Here is a 23,243-nt window from a genome sequence, read left to right on the forward strand (position 1 = left end):
CCATTCATCTCAATATCTAATGCCCTTCATCTGCATTGATTTGATAAACACAGGATAGGTATAGTATTTCATCAAATGAGACTTAATTTCAACCAGTAGAGAATGTGAAATGCTTCATTGAAAGAAGTTCATTATCCAAGTGTTATAAATACATGCATTAAATATTATAATTGTAATATAAATACAAGGTCAATCTGTACTTCAATGCACATCTGTTGTGCATTATAAAAACAGAGGAAGAGGCATAAAAGGGAAAGAGATAAGAGCAGGGAATGCAGCATATGATTAATGAATCAGTGCTACCCAAATATTCTCTCAGTTCATCAAAATTACATAGTGTTTCTAGTCGGCCCGAAGGTTATCTTAAGAGCGGGTAAGGTGGCAATGATGGGACCAGGGGTTGGCATCCTCATGTCAAAATACACTGCTCAAAAAAACAAAGGGAACACTAAAATAACACATCCTAGATCTGAATGAATGAAATATTCTTATTAAATACTTTTTTCTTTACATAGTTGAATGTGCTGACAACAAAATCACAAAAATTATCAATGGAAATCCAATTTATCAACCCATGGCGGGTCTGGGTTTGGAGTCACACTCAAAATTAAAGTGGAAAACCACACTACAGGCTGATCCAACTTGGATGTAATGTCCTTAAAACAAGTCAAAATTAGGCTCAGTAGTGTGTGTGGCCTCCACGTGCCAGTATGACCTCCCTACAACGCCTGGGCATGCTCCTGATGAGGTGGAGGATGGTCTCCTGAGGGATCTCCTCCCAGACCTGGACTAAAGCATCCGCCAACTCTTGGACAGTCTGTGGTGCAACGTGGCGTTGGTGGATGGAGCGAGACATGATGTCCCAGATGTGCTCTATTGGATTCAGGTCTGGGGAACGGGCGGGCCAGTCCATAGCATCAATGCCTTCCTCTTGCAGGAACTGCTGACACACTCCAGCCACATGAGGTCTAGCATTTTCTTGCATTAGGAGGAACCCAGGGCCAACCGCACCAGCATATGGTCTCACAAGGGGTCTGAGGATCTCCTCTCAGTACCTAATGGCAGTCAGGCTACCTCTGGCGAGCACATGGAGAAATGCCCCAAAAGAAATGCCACCCCACACCATGACTGACCCACCGCCAAACCGGTCATGCTGGAGGATGTTGCAGGCAGCAGAACGTTCTCCACGGCATCTCCAGACTGTCACGTCTGTCACATGTGCTCAGTGTGAACCTGCTTTCATCTGTGAAGAGCACAGGGCGCCAGTGGAGAATTTGCCAATCTTGGTGTTCTCTGGCAAATGAAAAACATCCTGCACGGTGTTGAGCTGTAAGCCCAACCCCCACCTGTGGATGTCGGGCCCTCATACCACCCTCATGGAGTCTGTTTCTGACCATTTGAGCAGACACATGCACATTTGTGGCCTGCTGGAGGTCATTTTGCAGGGCTCTGGCAGTGCTCCTCCTTGCACAAAGGCGGAGGTAGCGGTCCTGCTGCTGGGTCGTTGCCCTCCTACAGCCTCCTCCACGTCTCCTGATGTACTGGCCTGTCTCCTGGTTGCGCCTCCATGCTCTGGACACTACGCTGACAGACACAGCAAACCTTCTTGCCACAGCTCGCATTGATGTCCCATCCTGGATGAGCTGCACTACCTGAGCCACTTGTGTGGGTTGTAGACTCCGTCTCATGCTACCACTAGAGTGAAAGCACCGCCAGCATTCAAAAGTGACCAAAACATCAGCCAGAAAGCATAGGAACTGAGAAGTGGTCTGTGGTCCCCACCTGCAGAACCACTCCTTTATTGGGGGCGTCTTGCTGATTGCCTATAATTTCCACCTGTTGTCTATTCCATTTGCACAACAGCATGTGAAATGTATTGTCAATCAGTGTTGCTTCCTAAGTGGACAGTTTGATTTCACAGAAGTGTGATTGACTTGGAGTTACATTGTGTTGTTTAAGTGTTCCCTTTATTTTTTTTGAGCAGTGTATATCTGCAGATGAGCCAGATGGAGAGAGAGAGCATGTTTAAACCTTGTTTTTATTTTTTTATTCAAACATTGTTAGTCATCAATCACCAGGAAGTGAAATACAAAACTGATCTTCGATAATTAACTCTGAAATACAGAGATGCAGTAGTCCCAATGTAAAGCATCTCTTTAATAATACTTCCTGTTGACCTGACCAAGTGACCTCACCATGCTGTGCCCTCTATGTAGCCAGGTCAGATGCGGGAGGGGTTCACCTACATAGCTGATATAACCTAGAGGATTTAGGAAGAAGAGAGGGATGAAGTGAAGGAGAAAGACTTAGAGAAAATAAGGTAGTTAGAGACAGTGTTCAATAGGAATTTGTGCGTGTGGCCTCACCTGGTGTCCACACTAAGTGGCTACAGAGCACTTTATGCTGAAAAACATGAACGGACACACGAGGACAAACAATATAGCGCAGTTATAGAAATAATTAAGTGTCTTACTATGGTTGGCCTTGCCTATTTTTTGAAGGTGGAAGGAGCCAGTTACACACCTGAGCCTGCTTACTGCACAACACATCAATCAGATTGATACATGCGTTTGGGCTATAGGGTGTCTAATTGTTCTACATTTTTTCAATATGGTTGATTTAAACTAGCCTGTTTTGTTTTTGTACAGGCATCACACACTTACCTAAACAGCACCCTCACCTGAGAAGTTGAAATCAAAGGGAGAGAAAGTGGGAATTGAATAACTGCAGTTGACATAGCTAAGTAAATGGAAGAATACTCTTATTGCAATGTGAATGGCTGTTAAAATAGCCTTTGGTTGTGCATAGTGTAGTCTAGGCATTGTCAGGGAACAGCACCCTCTTAGTAGAAGTAGGAAGTGAAGATCTCCCGCACACAGATTGCCTCTCTTGCTGCGTTGTTGGACCCCATCCTTGAAACATACTGCAGAGCAGCAGACTTCCCCTCTGGCACATGGCGGCGAGCTGCAGATCCCCTCCTGGTCCTCGTGTCCATCCTCATGAAGTTATGCAGGACACAGGTAGACTTCACACACCTGAATTCCTCCAGGAGGCAGTCCCTGGTGGCCCTGGTCACCCAACCTTGCAGTGCTCTACATGTTAACTGTAGGCAATCGTTTTGAAGGAATCTCCATTTACAAGGTATCTGTAGGAATATGGAAGACAATGTAGTTAGGCGTTTGAGGATATTACTATTGAACTATTAACTCATTTAATAATCAGACCTTCATACAAACTTGCTATGCTGATTTTTTTACGCACGGTCAAAATACTGCCAGCACGCCCACAAGCGAATCACAATAAGCGGTAATTTAACTTGTACATGCCCGGTTAAGCGGTATTGTAAACACCGGCGTTTGCAGACTTTTTTGTACAGCTTTGACATTGTTACTGATAGTAGTGGTTGCGCTTGGCTTGCACGTGTAAATTCAGAACACACAACATTCTATATTAGAACTGTGTTATTTGACATGACAAAACCCAAACGGCGTTCCAACCTATAGTATTCTTTCGATATAACTGTATCTTGTTGCAAACATCTCAGGCCAGACGAGCGCATCAACAATGGCTCGAATTTTAAACTCAATATCCACATTGTAAGCAGTTAAATGAACTCTCTCTTGAGCCCGTCTTTCTCAAAGTAGCCTACAACATACATTGGACTTCAATGTGCTATCCAGATTACATTTTTTGATCATTTCTCAAGTTTCTATTTCTGAGTCCCTAGTATAGAACGCCCTCTGGTGGAGGATCTATCGCTCTGCACTGCAGGTGGAAATGTCTGTTGGACCTATAAAACCGGTGTGCAAAATAAATATACATTTTTTTTATTCTGTAAATATCTACAACACTGGAGATATCTTTAATAGTAAAAAATGGTATGGACAGCCAGACAAACGATGTTTGTTTTGCACAATCAAATTAACTGAAAACATGATTCAACGTGGAAGTGTTTAATTGTGTATGATAAATATGTCTATAATAGATGTCAAACTCATTCCACGGAGGGCCGATTGTCTGTGGGTTTTCGCTCCTCCCTTGTACTTGATTGATGAATTAAGGTCACTAATTAGTAAGGAACTCCGATTGTCTGGGGCTTAATTGAAAGATAAAACTAAAACCTGTCGACACTAGGCCCTCCGTGGAATGAGTTTGACACCACTGGGCTATATGGCTGCATTTACACAGGAAGCCCAATTCTGATATTTTTTTAATAATTGGTCTTTTGATCAATCAGAACAATGTGTAAATTATGTGGGACCTCTGCTGTACCAACATACTGAGGGCGCGTTCCTCTGCAGTCCTCTGCTCAGACGTTGCTGACGACTGAGATCTTACAACGCCTGGATAGGTATTTTATTTATCAGCTAAGCACATCACAATCTTTTTTTAAAGAAATGTATTGACACATATCAACAAACAAAAGAGGATAAGTCATAGCAATCTGGTGCCCGATTGCACAGTCAATGAAGTGACACGGAACCATTGTCTCAGCCTTCATTCCACAATGATGGGATACAGATTGCCATATTGACCTCTAAAGTTGACTTTTGTTTTGCTTTTTAACTAACCCTTTTCCTAGCCTTAACCTAATTATCCTAACCTGCTACGTAAATTATCCTAACCTGCTAACCTGCTGCTACGAAAAGTCCATTCTGACATAACCGGTATTCTATCTACGTAGTGCAAAACCGGTGCAACTGTCTGCGATCATCATCTTTGGAGGCGGTTTGATTGCAGGAAGTGACGAAATTAGCAAGAAGTCTATGGGCTTGTTTGACATTGCAGCCGACAATGGGCTTGCATCATAAATAACTACTAATTATTATTTGTAAATCAGTCACATTTGACCTATGAGACATTACGGTTTGACCCTCACGAGCACGGCCAGTGCAGCCGACTGCCAGATCTACACACCACCTTGTATCATACATAACGACTCATTATTATTTGTAGATAGTAAGAATTTACTCACGACACATCACGGTTTTGATGCTCTCGAACCCGGTCTACGAGTATTTTCTCAACATTGTACATACTGCCGCATTCATGACAACTCGGAACTTTCCGACATGGAATCTCGTTGTATAAAGTTAATGTCCGAGTTTCTCCACTTGGAACTTATCAGAATCAACCAAAAGGAAGCTCTACAAAAAAACGTACCGAAATGTTAACTCGGGGAATCGGAGTTTCCGATTTGTCTGGAACGCGGCATAGTAGCTTCTCCACGTCTCACACTGCTGGCCTTGCTGCCACACACTGCCGCCGGTGACTCCGAAGTGGAAGATGGCTGCGGTGGAGCGTCCCCCAGTCAAGGAAGGGGTCCGGATAGCTTTACTCTGTTTCTGTTGGTATACTGTTAGTTCGGGAGGCAACGTAGTTAACAAAATTATTCTAAATGGGTTCCCTTATCCTGTCACAGTTTCGCTTTTTCATATATTCTCAATCGTCGTCTTCCTTCCACCGTTGCTGCGAGCATGGGGAGTCCCCAAAACAGAAATACCAACTAGATACTTCAAATGGTATATTATCCCTTTAGCTTTTGGAAAATACTTCGCATCTGTGTCGGCCCACTTCAGTATATGGAAGGTACCGGTTTCCTACGCACACACTGGTAAGCATTGCAAGAACTCCGAATTAGGCTAGCTAGCGCAGAAGCATTGCTTGGTATTCTAACTAGCAACATGGAATGCTTGCTTGCTAGCTAGCTAGCGTTACCTTGCTAACATCAACTTCAATGAATTGGTGTCTTGTGCTGGACAATTTAGGCAAGTTTTAAGTGAATTGGCTTCCTTTGCATGGGACTGTATTACCCACGTTCCGTTTAACCGAAGAGCTTGCGACATACTGGGTTATTTGAATACCTATTTGTTTGGGGGAGGGCCCCACCTAGCCAGTGCCTAAAATTGTAATGTTACTTTTATTTAACCATTATTTAATTAGGCAAGTCAGTTGAGAACAAATTATTATTTACAATGACGAGCTACACCGGACGACGCTGGGCCAATTGTGCTGCGCCCTATGGGACTCCAATTACGGCCGGATGTGATACAGCCTGGATTCGAACCAGGGTGTCTGTAGCACTGAGATGCAGTGCCTTAGACTGCTGCGCAGTCTCATTCAGTGGCAAAGAACAGTAAGGCTGGACCTCCGTTGATCATTAAGTAAATGGTTAAACCTGTGCGTTAACCATCGTTTTTCTGCTCACAATAGGTTTTATGTTGTGTTACTCCTTATGATGCATTATTGCCTGTCATGTATGACGTCCATGGTTACAACTACAGCGTACTAAGCCTAATACCTGCTACAGCGACAGCCTATAGGGTAGTGTGTGACTGCAGTTTGTCACCTCAAAATGAAAGTGTAAAGTATGATTATTCACAATGAGTATTTGAATTATGCTGTCATTACTATGAGAAAGCAGAACTTCAAGGTACTGTGTCAGGGATTGGCATTGAGTTCTGAACAGCACTAGCCCATCGGGCAAGACAGGAGTATTTCTTGGTTAACCGAAGATTATGGTCACTTGATTGAAAATGTAGAAGTAGTTTACACACGGAAATGCCATTACTTGTCTTTCACCTAAAAAACTGGGAGGAACCAGAATGATCTGTTTAAGGTACTGAACATCTTTGCATTAAATTCCACCTGCCCAATTACTGTTTCCTGACTGCTCAGTTCACTTGCCCCCCCGATAATACTTAATGTCAATCCCTATGTGTTATGCCCTTTACTTCCTAATTAGTTAGGTACCCAATGTTCCACGTCAGCGCCCATACAGTGTAACTAACTCATTGCTGTCTCACCTCACTAACTGACACGTCAAGCTATGGCGTGATGATGCAATATGCAAAGTAACACGTTTGTTTTTACCAGGGGTGTGTCTGTGACAGACAATACACAATGAAACTTAAACTGTAGGTGTGAGGCACAGTTGCATGGGCAACTAAGTCTTTAAACCACTGTATCTCAAAAGTCATGCTCCTTACCTTTCCAATCAATACCCGTTCCACTCAAGCCATTGTCCTCAATTCATGCACTGAACAGGATCTTTTTATCCATTTTCCAATCTGACATTCTTTGTTTCTTTTCACCCCACAGTCAAAGCCACAATGCCAATATGGGTTGTGTTGTTATCAAGGATTATCATGAAGGAGAAGCAAACAACAAAAGTGAGTAACTCAGAAAATTGTACATAAAGCTGCTTTGGAAGATATTTTGTCCATGCAATGGTGACATGGCACAATATGAGCCTGTATGTTGGCTCATATATCTGCCAGCCTTGCAGGTGCATTTACAGAAAATGTACCCCGCTTCTTACTTCATGTTAACACTGCAGGGGCTTTAGTAGTGTTCCGCAATAACAAAGCTATTTATGTGTCATAGGCATTTAGAGGTTGGGCAAATGTGACATGTCCCAAAACAAATGAGCAAAACAACTGCATGTGTATGGATGGCCATTTTTTTTCAACTGTACTTTGAGACTCCATGATTAGGAATATCCTGCTGACTTTGGCCTAGTAACACTTTATTTGGATAGTCCATCTGTAGATGCTCTACAGACTATCTACTAACCATGACCTTAACCCTAGCCCTAACCTTAACTCTTATTCTAAAAGTACCTTAACCGTAACCTTAGCAAGCAGTTGCTTATCAACAGATTGTTTGTTGATATTTATCAATCTGTATAGCATCTACAGATGGAAAATCTGGACTACCCAAATAAAGTATAACCCTTTCTCTTTTGCACTCCTGTCTTGTGCCTGTCTCAGGTGTACGTATCTCTCATCCCCATCATCGGAGGAGTGCTTCTGGCCACGATGACAGAAATGTCCTTTGATGTATCTGGGTTAGTCAGTGCCCTGGCTGCCACACTCTGCTTCTCTCTGCAAAACATCTTCTCCAAAAAGGTACATCTTACCAGTCTGCACCTTTTCAAAAATACTGTTATTTATGTGTTGTTAGATGATGGATAAAAGTATAGCCGGAGAACACATTTTGAACTTTGGTGGACATTTAAATGACTTATGTGTTTGGGTAATGGTTGGAGAATGAACTCAAGCTGTTTTATTTAATAGAATACTGTATTGCCATTGAAGGAATGGATCATTCACACTGTAAAAGCATTCCTTGCAATATTCAAGTGCAGATATAGTAGACGGCACTCATACTAAACATGAAAACACCCGAAAGGAAAACTCAAGGGCAAGGCCTATGAGTGTGAAGCCTTGTGAATCTTTTCAATGTATTTGTTCTTTACATACTGTCGATGTGCAGTATGGGTAGTGTCCTATACTATGCTGATGTGGCCTCCCTTCAACCAATATTTGAGGAAAACATATTTCCTCCATTGGACATTATTACTTGGTTAAATGCTGTTTTATGAAAACTGACAAGTGGTAGAATTACTTTTGATATTACTAACCCTGCTGTTACATTATTGTGTAATGATTTGTAGTGTTAAGAGTTTAACAACCATGTCTTGTTGATTACCAACTGTGATTTCATTACCTGTCTATCATGCTGTTGATGAAGAAAACCAAAGCATTCAACGAACAAGGAATTTGTGCCCTCTCAATTTATAACAATGTGTCTTTGCGTAACCTTGATGTATTTTGCTGCCCACTGATTTCCAAGGTAAACACACAACAGTTTTCTGAAATGGCTGGCCTAAGAAATGACAAAGCTATGAATTAATATTCATTGCTTTTTAGGTGCTGCGGGACACGAGGATCCACCACCTGAGACTTCTCAACATACTGGGCTTCAATGCTGTTTTCTTCATGGTGCCTACGTGGGTTCTGGTGGACCTCTCCTCATTCTTGGTTGAGGGGGATTTTGTGAGTTTAAATAATACGTGCTTCAGTTTTGTCAAGTGTATGCGCAGGTTCATGTATGTTACACGTCAAATAATGTGATCTTTTGTTGTCCGGCTTATGAGCTTATATGATAGTGTTTCATCTACTGGTAGTGTGTGTGTGTGTGCCATACATATGATATATTTAACATACACAAGTCCACAGGAATGTCATACACTGGGTACCAGAGGAGGATGGTGAGAGGAGCTATAGGAGGACGGACTCATTGTAATGGCTGGAGGGGAATATTGGAACGGAGTCAAACATACGTTTGACTCTATTCCTTTCCAATGAGCCCATCCTCTTATAGCTCCTCCTACCAGCCTCCTCTGGTATGTACTATGAACATTTTTTCCACATTATGTACCATACTTTTATTATCCACTTGCTTTTGCCGATTTAATATCCAAGATGGCATAGCAGTCAGACGTCTTTTTTCTTCTTCTTGGCTTGTCCCGTATATATATATATATCTTTATCTTTTTTCTTCACATATTTAAATTTATTATTTTTCTTAACCCCAACTTCAACATATTCTCCTGCAACCCGCCTCATTCAATGTGCTCTGAACCTCTTCACCTGGATCACCGCAGCTAGCTAGCTGCTATCCGATTAGCTTTTCCTGGCTTACGTCCCTGTCCCGAAGCAAGCACCAATTAGCCTGGAGCTAGCCTATGCTAAGCCCATCTCCTGGCTAGCTGAAGAGGACCATCAGCCACTCCTTGGGCTACAATATCTATTTTGCCAATCGGCCTGGACCCTTTTTATTGCCGATACGGAGCCTCGCCGATCCATGACTACTGATGTAATCCGTCCAAGTTTTTTTTTCAACTGGCTCCTTCGTCGTGACGTCCCCTGAATGTCCATCTGCTAGCCGCTGCCCGCTAGCTATCTAGAGTAGGTTGACCGATTAATTAGGGCCTATTTCAAGTTTTCATAACAATCGGAAATCGGTATTTTTGGGCGCCGATTAAAATTATTATTTTTTTTAAATTAATTTTAAAAAACATTTTTTATACCTTTAACTAGGCAAGTCAGCTAAGAACACATTCTTATTTTCAATGATGGCCTAGGAACGGTGGGTTAACTGCCTCGTTCAGGGGCAGAACGATAGATTTACACCTTGTCAGCTCGGGGGATTCAATCTTGCAATCTTAACTGGTCTAACGCAATAACGACCTGCCTCTCTCTCGTTGCACTCCACAAGCAGTTACGCGAATGCAGTAAGCCAAGTTGCTAGCTAGCATTAAACTTAATTTATAAAAAACAATCATAATCACTAGTTAACTACACATGGTTGATGATATGTGTCTTGCGTTGCATATAATCTGACTGAGCGATGATAGGCAGAAGCAGGCGCGTAAACATTAATTCAAACAGTACTTTAGTGCGTTTTGCCAGCAGCTCTTTGTTGTGCGTCAAGTATTGCACTGTTTATGACTTCAAACCTATCAACTCCCGAGATGAGGCTGGTGTAACCGAAGTGAAATGGCTAGCTAGTTAGCGCGCGCTAATAGCGTTTCAAACGTCACTCGCTCTGAGCCTTGCAGTGGTTGTTTCCCTTGCTCTGCATGGGTAACGCTGCTTCGAGGGTGGCTGTTGTCGTTCTGTTCCTGGTTCGAGCCCAGGGAGGAGCGAGGAGAGGGACGGAAGCTATACTGTTACACTTGCAATACTGAAGTGCCTATAAGAACATCCAATAGTCAAAGGTTAATGAAATACAAATGGTATATAGGAAAATAGTCCTATAATTCCTATAATAACTACAACCTAAATCTTCTTACCTGGGAATCACTCATGAAGACTCATGTTAAAAGGAACCACCAGCTTTCATATGTTCTGAGCAAGGAACTGAAACGTTAGCTTTCTTACATAGCACATATTGCGCTTTTACTTTCTTCTCCAACACTTTGTTTTTGCATCATTTAAACCAAATTGAACATGTTTCATTATTTACTTGAGGCTAAATTGATTTTTTTGAAGTATTATATTCAGTTAAAATAAGTGTTCATTCAGTATTGTTGTAATTGTCATTATTACAAATATATATATATATACATTTTTTTAAATGGTCCTCCAGTAATCGGTATCGGCGCTGAAAAATTATAATCGGTCGACCTCTAATCTAGAGCATACCGGACTGTTAGCTGTAGTGGCCCATCAGTCAATTTCTTGGGCTACTATTCCTATTTTGCCAATTGGCCTAGACCCTTTTACTATACAGACACCTGCTGATCCAGCACGACTGGTCTACCGACGTAACCGCAAGAGGGGGCTACAACAACTGACTTCCGTCACAACGTCCCTCTAAGGCCCTTCTGCTAGCCCTGGCCCGCTAGCTGTCTGGATCGCCCTGTCTCCAGCCCGTCCAGCTACTCATTGGACCCTATAATCACTCGGCTACGCATGCCTCTCCCTAATGTCAATATGCCTTGTCCATTGCTGTTTTGGTTAGTGATTATTGTCTTGTTTCACTGTAGAGCCTCCAGCCCTGCTCAAAATGCCTCAGCTATCCCTCTTGTCCTACCCCCCACACATGTGGTGACCTCACCTGGTTTAATTGATGTCTCTAGAGAGACATTAAATCTAGAATCGGCTTCCTATTTCGCAACAAAGCATTCTTCACTCATGCTGCCAAACATACCCTCGTAAAACTGACTATCCTACCGATCCTTGACTTCGGCGAAGTCATTTGCAAAATAGCCTCCATTACCCTACTCAGACTGCACCCAATTTACTATCACAGTGCCATCCGTTTTATCACCAAAGCCCCATATACAACCCACCACTGCAACCTGGATGCTCTCGTTGGCTGGCCCTCGCTTCATATTCGTCGCCAAACCCACTGGCTCCAGGTCATCTATAAGTCCTTGCTAGGTAAAGTCCCCCCTTATCTCAGCTCGCTGGTCACCATAGCAGCACCCACCTGTAGCACGCGCTACAGCAGGTATATTTCACTGGTCCCCCCCAAAGCCAATTCCTCCTTAGGCCGCCTTTCCTTCCAGTTCTCTGCCCCCAATGACTGGAACGAATTGCAAAAATCACTGAAGCTGGAGACCCATGTCTCCCTCACTGTCTTTAAGCACCAGCTGTCAGAGCAGCTCACAGATCACTGCACCTGTATGTAGCCCATCTGTAAATAGAACATCCAACTTCCTCATCCCCATACTGTTATTTTGTTTTGCTCTTTTGCACCCCAGTATCTCTACTTGCACATTCGTCTTTTGCACATCTATCACTCCAGTGTTTAACTTCTTGATGCACCCATCCTGTTAGCAGGATCATTTTCGTCAACATCCACTGAATTGCAGAGCGCCAAATTTAAATTACTAAAAATGTTTAATTTTCATGAAATCACAAGTGCAATATAGCAAAATACAGCTTAGCTTGTTGTTAATCCACCTGGCATGTCAGATTTCAAAAAAGCTTTTCGGCGAAAGCATACCAAGCGTTTATGTAAGAACATCTCTCTCAGCAGACAAAACATTACAAACAGCTAGCAGCCACGTAGATTGGTCACGAAAGTCAGAAAAGCAATAAAAATGAAACGCTTACCTTTGGTCTTCGGATGTTTGCACTCACGAGACACCCAGTTACACAATAAATGTTCCTTTTGTTCCATAAAGATTATTTTTATATCCAAAATACCTCCATTTGGTTGGCGCGTTATGTTCAGAAATCCACAGGCTCCAGCGGTCACGACCGGGCAGAAACAAATTCCAAATAGTATCCGTAAAGTTCGTAGAAACATGTCAAGTGTTTTTATAATCAATCCTCAGGTTGTTTTTACAATATATAATCGATAATATTTCAACCGGGACGATAGCTTCTTCAATAGGAGAGAGAGAGAGAAAATGTCTGCTCCACTCTGTTGTGCATGCAAAATGCTGCTGGCACCCAGCCATCCAATGACTCGATGTGATCTTTCTCGCTCATTTTTCAAAATAAAAGCCTGAAACTATGTCTAAAGACTGTTCCACTATGTGGAAGCCATAAGAAAATTAATCTGGTTGATATCCTTTTTAAATGGAGGGAAGGCATGCAATGGAACAGAGGTTTCAGGAAAAACAGCACTTCCTGGTTGGATTTTCTTCAGGTTTTCGCCTGCAATATCAGTTCTGTTATACTCACAGACAATATTTTGACAGTTTTGGAAACTTTAGTGTTTTCTATCCTAATTTGACAATTATATGCATATTCTAGATTCTGGGCCTGAGAAATAGGCAGTTTCATTTGGGTACGTTTTTCATCCATACATCAAAATACTGCCCCCTACACTCAACAGGTTAATAACTAAATTGTAATTATTTCGCCACTATGGCCTATTTATTGCCTACCTCCCTTATCTTACCTCATTTGCACATACTGTATATATACTTTTTCTCTATTGTATTATTGACTGTATGTTTGTTTAGTCCAGGTGTAACACTGTTGTTTGTTGCATTGCTTTGCTTTATCTTGGCCAGGTCACAGTTGTAAATGAGAACTTGTTTTCAACTGACCTACCTGGTGAAATAAAAAAATAAGTAATACTAAATTAACCTCCACACCCAAAAATCTTTAGTATCCGGTTGCCTTTTATTCAATTGTCCCATTGAGACCACAACCTGGATACGTTCTCTTTTCCTAGAAAGTCGTGACTAAATCCATTGTTCTCTCCAAATATCCAAGTAATCACTCCCCCTCTCTCTCCCTCTTCTGCATAACCCCTCCAGACGGGCATGTCTGAATGGACAGGCACTTTTCTCCTCCTCCTGGTCAGCGGCTTCTGTAACTTTGCCCAGAATGTCATCGCCTTCAGTGTCCTCAACCTGATCAGCCCGCTGAGCTACGCCGTGGCCAACGCCACCAAGAGGATCATGGTCATCAGCATATCGCTCCTAATGCTACGCAACCCCGTCAGCTCCACCAACATCATGGGCATGATGACGGCAATAGTGGGCGTCTTCCTGTACAACAAGGTGAGTCTCTTTGACATGCTTACATTTACGTTTTAGTTATTTAGCAGACGCTGTTATCCAGTCATTACAATCACTGCATTCAACTAAAATGTGTAAAACAACCACTTTCACAATTATTGCAAGTTCAACCTTATAATATTCACTGTTTGCTAAATCAGTGCTAGTAAGAAAAAAGAGAAATGCGAGTGTGAAGGACTCTTGTCCATCTTTCGAAAACGTCTAAAACATAATCTCTTGAAATAGTATTTTAAATAAGACATCTGAAATTTTCCAACACTTTGGCCACCAACAACTAATTCAACTTAGTTCATGAAATAGATGAACAATTATATCAAACTCAGCATTCAGCATGCAGGTGTATAATATACAGTTGAAGTCGGAAGTTTACATACACTTATGTTGGAGTCATTAAAACTTGTTTTTCAACCACTCCACAATTTTCTTGTTAACAAACTATAGTTAAGTCGGTTAGGACATCTACTTTGTGCATAACAAAAGTAATTTTTCCAACAATTGTTTACAGAAAGATTATTTCACATATAATTCACTGTATCACAATTCCAGTGGGTCAGAAGTTTACATACACTAAGTTGACTGTGCCTTTAAACAGCTTGGAAAATGATGTCATGGCTTTAGAAGCTTCTGATAGGCTAATTGACATTATTTGAGTCAATTGGAGATGTACCTGTGGATGAATTTCAAGGCCTACCTTCAAACTGAGTGCCTCTTTGCTTGACATCATGGGAAAATCAAAAGAAATCATCCAAGACCTCAGAAAAAACATTGTAGACCTCCACAAGTCTGGTTCATCCTTGGGAGCAATTTCCATAAGCCTGAAGGTACCACGTTCATCTGTACAAACAACAGTACGCAAGTATAAACACCATGGGACCACGCAGCCGTCATACCGCTGAGGAGGAGACGCATTCTGTCTCCTAGAGATGAATGTACTTTGGTGTGAAAAGTGCAAATCAATCCCAGAACAACAGCAAAGGACCTTGTGAAGATGCTGGAGGAAACGGGTACCGAATTATCAATATCCACAGTAAAATGAGTCCTATATCGACATAACCTGAATGGCCGCTCAGCAAGGACAAAACTACTGCTCCAAAACCGGCATAAAAAAAGCCAGACTACGGTTTGCAACTACACATGGGGACAAAGATCATACTTTTTGGAGAAATGTCCTCTGGTCTGATGAAACAAAAATAGAACTGTTTGGCCATAATGACCATCGTTACATTTGGAGGAAAAGGGGCAGGCTTGCAAGCCGAAGAACACCATCCCAACCGTGAAGCCTGGGGGTGGCAGCAGCATGTTGTGGGGGTGCTTTGCTGCAGGAGGGACTGGTGCACTTAACAAAATAGATGGCGTCACGAGGGAGGAAAGTTGTGGATATATTGAAGCAACATCTCAAGACATCAGTCAGGAAGTTAAAGCTTGGTCGTAAATGGGTCTTCCAAATGGACAATGACCCCAAGCTTGCAAAATGGCTTAAGGACAACAAAGTCAAGGTATTGGAGTGGCCATCACAAAGCCCTGACCTCAATCCTCTGTGGGCAGAACTGAAAAAGCGTGTGTGAGCAAGGAGGCCTGCAAACCTGACTCAGTTACACCAGCTTCTGACAAAAATTCACCCAACTTATTGTGGGAAGCTTGTGAAAGGCTACCTGGAACGTTTGACCCAAGTTAAAACAATTTAAAGGCAATGCTACCAAATATTAATTGAGTGTAAGTAAACTTCTGACCCACTGGGAATGCGATGAAAGAAATAAAAGCTGAAATAAATCGTTCTCTCTACTTTTATTCTGACATTTCACATTCTTAAAATTAAGTGGTGATCCTAACTGACCTAAGAAAGGGAATTTTTACTAGGATTAAATGTCAGGAATTGTGAAACTGACTTTAAATGTATTTGACTAAGGTACAGTGCCTTGCGAAAGTATTCGGCCCCCTTGAACTTTGCGACCTTTTGCCACATTTCAGGCTTCAAACATAAAGATATAAAACTGTATTTTTTTGTGAAGAATCAACAACAAGTGGGACACAATCATGAAGTGGAACAACATTTATTGGATATTTCAAACTTTTTTAACAAATCAAAAACTGAAAAATTGGGCGTGCAAAATTATTCAGCCCCCTTAAGTTAATACTTTGTAGCGCCACCTTTTGCTGCGATTACAGCTGTAAGTCGCTTGGGGTATGTCTCTATCAGTTTTGCACATCGAGAGACTGAAATGTTTTCCCATTCCTCCTTGCAAAACAGCTCGAGCTCAGTGAGGTTGGATGGAGAGCATTTGTGAACAGCAGTTTTCAGTTCTTTCCACAGATTCTCGATTGGATTCAGGTCTGGACTTTGACTTGGCCATTCTAACACCTGGATATATTTATTTTTGAACCATTCCATTGTAGATTTTGCTTTATGTTTTGGATCATTGTCTTGTTGGAAGACAAATCTCCGTCCCAGTCTCAGGTCTTTTGCAGACTCCATCAGGTTTTCTTCCAGAATGGTCCTGTATTTGGCTCCATCCATCTTCCCATCAATTTTAACCATCTTCCCTGTCCCTGCTGAAGAAAAGCTGCCACCACCATGTTTGACAGTGGGGATGGTGTGTTCAGGGTGATGAGCTGTGTTGCTTTTACGCCAAACATAACATTTTGCATTGTTGCCAAAAAGTTCCATTTTGGTTTCATCTGACCAGAGCACCTTCTTCCACATGTTTGGTGTGTCTCCCAGGTGGCTTGTGGCAAACTTTAAACAACACTTTTTATGGATATCTTTAAGAAATGGCTTTCTTCTTGCCACTCTTCCATAAAGGCCAGATTTGTGCAATATACGACTGATTGTTGTCCTATGGACAGAGTCTCCCACCTCAGCTGTAGATCTCTGCAGTTCATCCAGAGTGATCATGGGCCTCTTGGCTGCATCTCTGATCAGTCTTCTCCTTGTTTGAGCTGAAAGTTTAGAGGGACGGCCAGGTCTTGGTAGATTTGCAGTGGTCTGATACTCCTTCCATTTCAATATTATCGCTTGCACAGTGCTCCTTGGGATGTTTAAAGCTTGGGAAATCTTTTTGTATCCAAATCCGGCTTTAAACTTCTTCACAACAGTATCTCGGACCTGCCTGGTGTGTTCCTTGTTCTTCATGATGCTCTCTGCGCTTTTAACGGACCTCTGAGACTATCACAGTGCAGGTGCATTTATACGGAGACTTGATTACACACAGGTGGATTGTATTTATTATATTTATATTTATCAGTTTGCTGCACTGAAAGTAAAGGGGCTGAATAATTTTGCACGCACAATTTCAGTTTTTGATTTGTTAAAAAAGTTTGAAATATCCAATAAATGTCGTTCCACTTCATGATTGTGTCCCACTTGTTGTTGATTCTTCACAAAAAAATACAGTTTTATATCTTTGTTTGAAGCCTGAAATGTGGCAAAAGGTCGCAAAGTTCAAGGGGGCCGAATACTTTCGCAAGGCACTGTATATGTACAGTTGTGGCCAAAAGTTGAGAATGACATATTAATTTCCAAAGTCTGCTGCCTCAGTTTGTATGATGGCAATTTGCATATACTCCAGAATGTTGTGAAGAGTGATCAGATGAATTGCAATTCATTGCAAAGTCCCTCTTTGCCGTGCAAGTGAACTGAATCGCAAAAAACATTTCCACTGCATTTCAGCGCTGCCACAAAAGGACCAGCTGACGACATGTCAGTGATTCTCTCGTTAACACAGGTGTGAGTGTTGACGAGGACATGGCTGGAGATCACTCTGTCATGCTGATTGAGTTTGAATAACAGACTGGAAGCTTCAAAAGGAAGGTGGTGCTTGGAATCATTGTTCTTCCTCTGTCAACCATGGTTACCTGCAAGGAAACACGTGCCATCATCATCATTGCTTTGCACAAAAAGGGCTTCACAGGCAAGGATATTGCTGCCAGTAAGATTGCACCTAAATCAACCATTTATCAGATCATGAAGAACTTCAAGGAGAGTGGTTCAATTGTTGTGAAGAAGGCTTCAGGGTGCCCAAGAAAGTCCAGCAAGTGCCAGGACCATCTCCTAAAGTTGATTCATCTGCGGGATCGGGGCACCACCAGTACAGAGCTTGCTCAGGAATGGCAGCAGGCAGGTGTGAGTGCATCTGCATGCTCAGTGAGGCGAAGAGGATGGCCTGGTGTCAAGAAGGGCAGCAAAGAAGCCACTTCTCTCCAGGAAAAACATCAGGGACAGACTGATATTCTGCAAAAGGTACATGCATTGGACTGCTGAGCACTGGGGTAAAGTAATTTTCTCTGAATCGCCTTTCTGATTGTTTGGGGCATCCGGAAAAAAAGCTTGTCCGGAGAAGACAAGGTGAGCACTACCATCAGTCCCGTGTCATGCCAACAGTAAAGCATCCTGAGACCATTCATGTGTGGGGTTGCCTCTTGGCCAAGGGAGTGGGTTCACTCATAATTTTGCCTAAGAACACAGCCATGAATAAAGAATGGTACCAACACATCCTCTGAGAGCAACTTCTCCCAACCATCCAGGAACAGTTTGGTGACGAACAATTCCTTTTCCAGCATGATGGAGCTCCTTGCCATAAGGCAAAAGTGATAACTAAGTGGCCAGGGAACAAAACATTGATATTTTGGGGCCATGGCCAGGAAACTCCCCAGACCTTAATCCCATTGAGAACGTGTGCTCAATCATCAAGAGGCGGGTGGACAAACAAAACCCCACAAATTCTGACAAAGTCCAAGCATTGATTATGCAAGAATGGGCTGTCATCAGTCAGGATGTGGCCCAGAAGTGAATTGACAGCATGCCAGGGCGGATTGCAGAGGTCTTGAAAAAGGGTCAATACTGCAAATATTGACTCTGCATCAACTTCATGTAATTGTCAATAATAGCCTTTGACACTTATAAAATGCTTGTAATTATACTTCAGTATTCCATAGTATATCTGACAAAAATATCTAAAGACACTGAAGCAGCAAACTTTGTGGAAATTAATATTTGTGTGATTCTCAAAACTTTTGGCCACGACTGTAGACTTCCATCTTCAACTGTAGCTCCAATGGGAGCCGTAAAGATATTTTCCCATTTTTAGAATTTGGCAGACACTCTTATCCAGAGCAACATATATTCATCTTAAGATAGCGAGATGAGACAACCACATATAATAAGAACATATCCTTGCACTTGTCTTTTCCTACTTTGCTGATAACTTCTTTATTGAGGAACAATGTACTTACTACGACTGTGTTTTTGTGGTTGACTCACCTTGCTGTCTTAAGATGAATGCACTAATAGTAAATTGCTCTGGATAAGAGCGTCTGCTAAATGAGTAAAATGTCAAATGTGACTGCCTCAAGTTTTTTATTTTTTACATTGAATAAAAGTTTAGACTCAGAGCTAGAAAATGGCATATCATACACTGCAGTTGAAGAACAATATGAAATTAATTCTGCTTTGGAAGTTGTTAAACTTGTAACCCAACTGTAGAAAATGGCCCTTGAATGTTTTGGTACACCTACTCGAGAGCTCTTCTTTGTCTACTCCCGTTCAGTGTCGTTCACACACTCTTAAGCTTTAGCCCCACACATCTCTTTAAGGACTCACATGTGAGGCCATGTGGTAGACATGGCTCACGCTGCACAGTGCTCACGTGCTCTGAAACCCACCCCCACTCACTGTGGAAAGTTTACATACCACATTTAACTTTGGGAAATCACACAGTAATTTACATCAATGTGTTTTTTTTTGTTATCCTTTGTTATGTGCTACACTAAGCTATTCCCTTCTCTTCAATGCCAACAGGCGAAATATGACGCAAACAAGGAAGCTAAGAAAAAGCTGCTGCCTTCCTCCAAGCAGGACATGATGTCCTTTGACAATTTGGGACTGGACAAGACGCAGCCCAATGGTTCAGTGCCTTTCTCCCAAGGCTCAGACATTCAGTATGGTCGAAGCAACGTGTTGACCGACCACTTCCAGTACAGCCGGCAGGCCTACACAATGAACTATGGTGCCTCCAACCACCAGTATGTGGTTTAGGCTGGTGGATTTCTCCATGGACATATTGTATTTGTTTCCAGCAGAATTCTTAAACCACCTCTAACAAAAAGAAAGGCAAGTGCTGTCGTATTGGCGGAGAGGGAAGTATCAGTCATGAGTTGGCCAGCGTTTTGGCCAGCGTTTTGGCTAGCGTTTTGGCCAGCGTTTTGGCCAGCGTTTTGGCCAGCGTTTTGGCCAGCGTTTTGGCTAGCGTTTTGGCCAGCGTTTTGGCTAGCGTTTTGTCCCAAACATGTTCTTTAACATATTCTCTTCACCTCCTTGTGTTGTATTTATTTTGATATGAACACTTAAAAAGGGATAGTTAAGTCAAAATCAAAGTTTGTCAGATGTTTTCAGACCCCAAATGTTGTCCACTTCCAACCTTGTCCTTCGTCAACTGTTGCAGATAGTGTCAATCTTTCCAGTTAATTTTGGATTGATGCATACCACTGGATCTACAAAACAGATGGCTTGGAACATGGACTCGTTTGACAAATTTAGATTTTGTAGTGAACTATCTGTTTGTTTTTTGTTTGCTTGCTAAGGAAGAGATGTTCTTATTCTTTTTTTCTGTGGGAGTTCGCTAACATGGGAATAATTGTTACTGTAGCTACAATAGCGTAGTTCAAAAATAAATAGTTCACAACTTTGATATACAGTTAAAGACCATGAAATGTTTACCATGCCCATAATGCCTTGTGAATCAGGCTTGTCCTCAAGGTTACATTGACCCCAATTTTATCACAGAAGGCATGAACATTTTACATAAATGTTTTGCAGAGATTGGCAACATTTGTCCTATACATGTAAAACCGTTTGCCCTTATGACATTTTCTGGTTTGTCTTTTACTAGTGATGGAGGAATGAAAATGTATATAATCGATTGTAGGTACAGAAAGGTTCCTGGTTTGAATACCCAATCCGAAAAGGGGAAAAATATGTCTGTGTCCTTGAACAAGGCCCTTGTCAGCCATAGTAGTACCTCTGGAGGTTAATGTGAAACAACACATTTCACTGCTCTATCCAGTGTATGTGACAAAAACATATATTTTTTCATTCATTTTGTTCCATATTTACATATCGGCCACTTAATCAATTTGTATCTGATCTAGTAATAGCTGTGTAATATGTCGGTAGAAGGGTCAGGATTGGCAGACTTACTGGATCAGGCTTAAGTGTCAGTAGACTCCTCTTCTTTTGCCTGTTTGTCATTTTGTTCTTAATATTCACACTTACAATCATGTTCTGATTAAGGAGTAGTATTTCCCCCTGCATGCGAGTAATTTAGCCTACAGGGAACAATAGCTGTTTTTCAAAGCTGGTGTGACGCACCTGAACTGGTTATTTACTTTGCAAATCAATGAAAGATGTGACGGAGACTAACTAACTTGTGTGACACTCTAGCAAAATGTTATCCTTGTTGACTATAAAAGGAATATTCTTCTAGTCCAACTTTTTTATTTGAGTTTGCGTGTTTCAATTTGCTACAGCACATTCAAGCATTTTAAGTGGAGAATTTCTTTGCCGTTTCTTAACGGCAGGAAAGTTGGATCTAATCTGATTTTATTGCATGTTCAGCAACTGGCCGGCAACAAACTACATGCTGAGATTTTGAAAAAGCAATTTCGCTGTTTACCACAAATTCAAATAATGTATTTGAATATTCCCCTATGGTATATGATGTATAGTTATGGAAGACTGCACAGAGGATCCATGTGTATTTACACATTTAAGGAACTCTTGTGTGTGAGCTTGTGTGGAATTCTCAGGTAGTTCCAAGCTTATCATAGTCCATTTAGTGAAACTTCCATATCATTTAGTTCGGCAGGTTTGGTCTGTTTACGTAATGAAATTCATACTGGCGTGGTGATTAGGCTATGGGGATTTGAATACATTTGACTGTCACTTATGCCTGTTCTCTGCATGTCCTCATGAGTTTTGACTTGACTTTGTCCTATCATTGTCTTTTGAATCTTCTTTACAGAGAAAACAATTTGTAGAAATCTGTAATTGGATAACAAATGTTTTATTTGTGGAAGGAATATCAAATGTTGGAGCCACAATTTGGATTCTACTAAATCATTTTTCTGTCACCTTTAACATAAGATGTTATGAAGAGCTGTGGTAAATCAGCTTGGATCCCACCTTATTATTTTGTTACTTATTTTGTATTATTGTATGTCATTCTGTTCAAATGTCTCACGGTCTCTTCTTAAATCTATGGTCGAGTTTGTCACATCCTTACGCAAGGTGCCAAATGGAAGGCGCTACCTGGCTCAAAGTGCATCACAAGGATTCTTTTTTTTACTCTAATTTTTTGACCCAGTAGCATGGAGTGATGAATTCTGATGTGCATTATGTATATGTTTAATTTAACGTAAAGCCTAATTTGTCTATACAGTAAGCTAATGGATAACACTTAGAACATGAGAATTTAGAGAAACTTTGTTAGTTCTGGGACGGTATTTGCTATGAGGTTATTTACTGGAATGTACATTTGGAATGTGGGGTTTGCTTTGTAAAAGTTGTATAAATGCAATTTTTTGTGTTTTAAATAATCTTGAACTGAATTTTTACTGAACCAATGTTTATAGATTTTTATTTATGGTGTCTAGGTACAGAAAAGTATACATAAGTGCAACCATGCACAGTGTTGTCTGCTTACGTTTAGTAAATACTATTTTTAAATGTCTAAAAAAATAAATGCATTGTGAAATTAATGTATGATTTAATTTTCTTGATAAAGGTGTGCTGTACATTGAATGCATAGTAAACATTTATTTGACTTTGGACAGGTGGGTGCTTACATTGGTAAAGGATGAAGGTGAGTCATCTATTACTATTGACAATTCTAATGATGATCATCTGTTCAATGCATTGTTTTCAATTGTTTATTTGGACTAGTATGAATTTAAACTAAACGCTTCAGCCTATCCAATTGCCAACTGTAATTTGTAACATATCACACTAACTGTAATTCGCCTAGTTAAATAAAATAATTTAAAAAACAAGGCAAGTGCTCCCTCTTGTGTCAAGAATAAGAATAGACTTTTAACAAGTTAATAATATTTCCCCTCCATATCTAACTTTCAGGCATGGTATGGGTATTTGATTCTTGCTTGGATGAGAACAATAGGACTTTGTATTGGTGGAATTAACTACCAACCACCAACCACAAGAGCCTGTAAGTGGAAATGTAGCTTTGTATCCATTTTGTAGCTACACCTATCCATTTTCACCATATTGCTACACCTATCTAATGTTTACAGTGCCATGGAGGCTGGTAGGGCTATGTAATGGAGAGATGGAAACTTCCCCCTTACATTTATCTAGTAACTATTACACAAAGACTTGTGGCTGCTGTTCCACTTTACC

General features: G+C 41.3%; 1 protein-coding gene and 1 long non-coding RNA gene across 3 annotated transcripts; one reads left to right on the forward strand and one right to left on the reverse strand.

Annotated features, from left to right (window-relative positions):
* Nucleotides 1–96: 96 nt before the first annotated feature.
* On the reverse strand, nt 97–5,849 carry LOC149985424 (uncharacterized). 2 transcript variants are annotated; one of them, XR_016485360.1, is made up of 2 exons: nt 5,164–5,849; nt 97–3,145 (listed from the first exon to the last, which is right to left on the reverse strand). It is a non-coding gene; the product is annotated as an uncharacterized LOC149985424 (long non-coding RNA). The 2 variants fall into 2 exon arrangements; XR_016485364.1 differs by having other exon boundaries at nt 4,976–5,281.
* Nucleotides 5,178–22,585, forward strand: slc35e1 (solute carrier family 35 member E1). Its single transcript, XM_021569587.3, has 6 exons — nt 5,178–5,614; nt 7,102–7,172; nt 7,773–7,910; nt 8,715–8,840; nt 13,574–13,819; nt 19,632–22,585. Exons 1-6 carry the CDS (start codon nt 5,287–5,289, stop codon nt 19,866–19,868), a joined length of 1,146 nt encoding a protein of 381 aa, XP_021425262.1. The 5' UTR covers nt 5,178–5,286; the 3' UTR covers nt 19,869–22,585.
* The last annotated feature ends 658 nt before the right edge of the window (nt 22,586–23,243 follow it).

The sequence above is a fragment of the Oncorhynchus mykiss genome, chromosome 1, assembly GCF_057628025.1.
Source record: "Oncorhynchus mykiss isolate SJ-2025 chromosome 1, ASM5762802v1, whole genome shotgun sequence".
Classification (NCBI taxonomy): domain Eukaryota; kingdom Metazoa; phylum Chordata; class Actinopteri; order Salmoniformes; family Salmonidae; genus Oncorhynchus; species Oncorhynchus mykiss.

Excerpts from the sequence above, each read along its gene's own strand:
- slc35e1 (XM_021569587.3), top strand. The coding sequence starts at position 5,287 with ATGGCTGCGGTGGAGCGTCCCCCAGTCAAGGAAGGGGTCCGGATAGCT. Across the intron at positions 7,173-7,772 it reads AGGAGAAGCAAACAACAAAA|GTGTACGTATCTCTCATCCC; the intron begins GTGAGTAACTCA and ends TGCCTGTCTCAG. Across the intron at positions 8,841-13,573 it reads TCTTGGTTGAGGGGGATTTT|ACGGGCATGTCTGAATGGAC; the intron begins GTGAGTTTAAAT and ends TAACCCCTCCAG.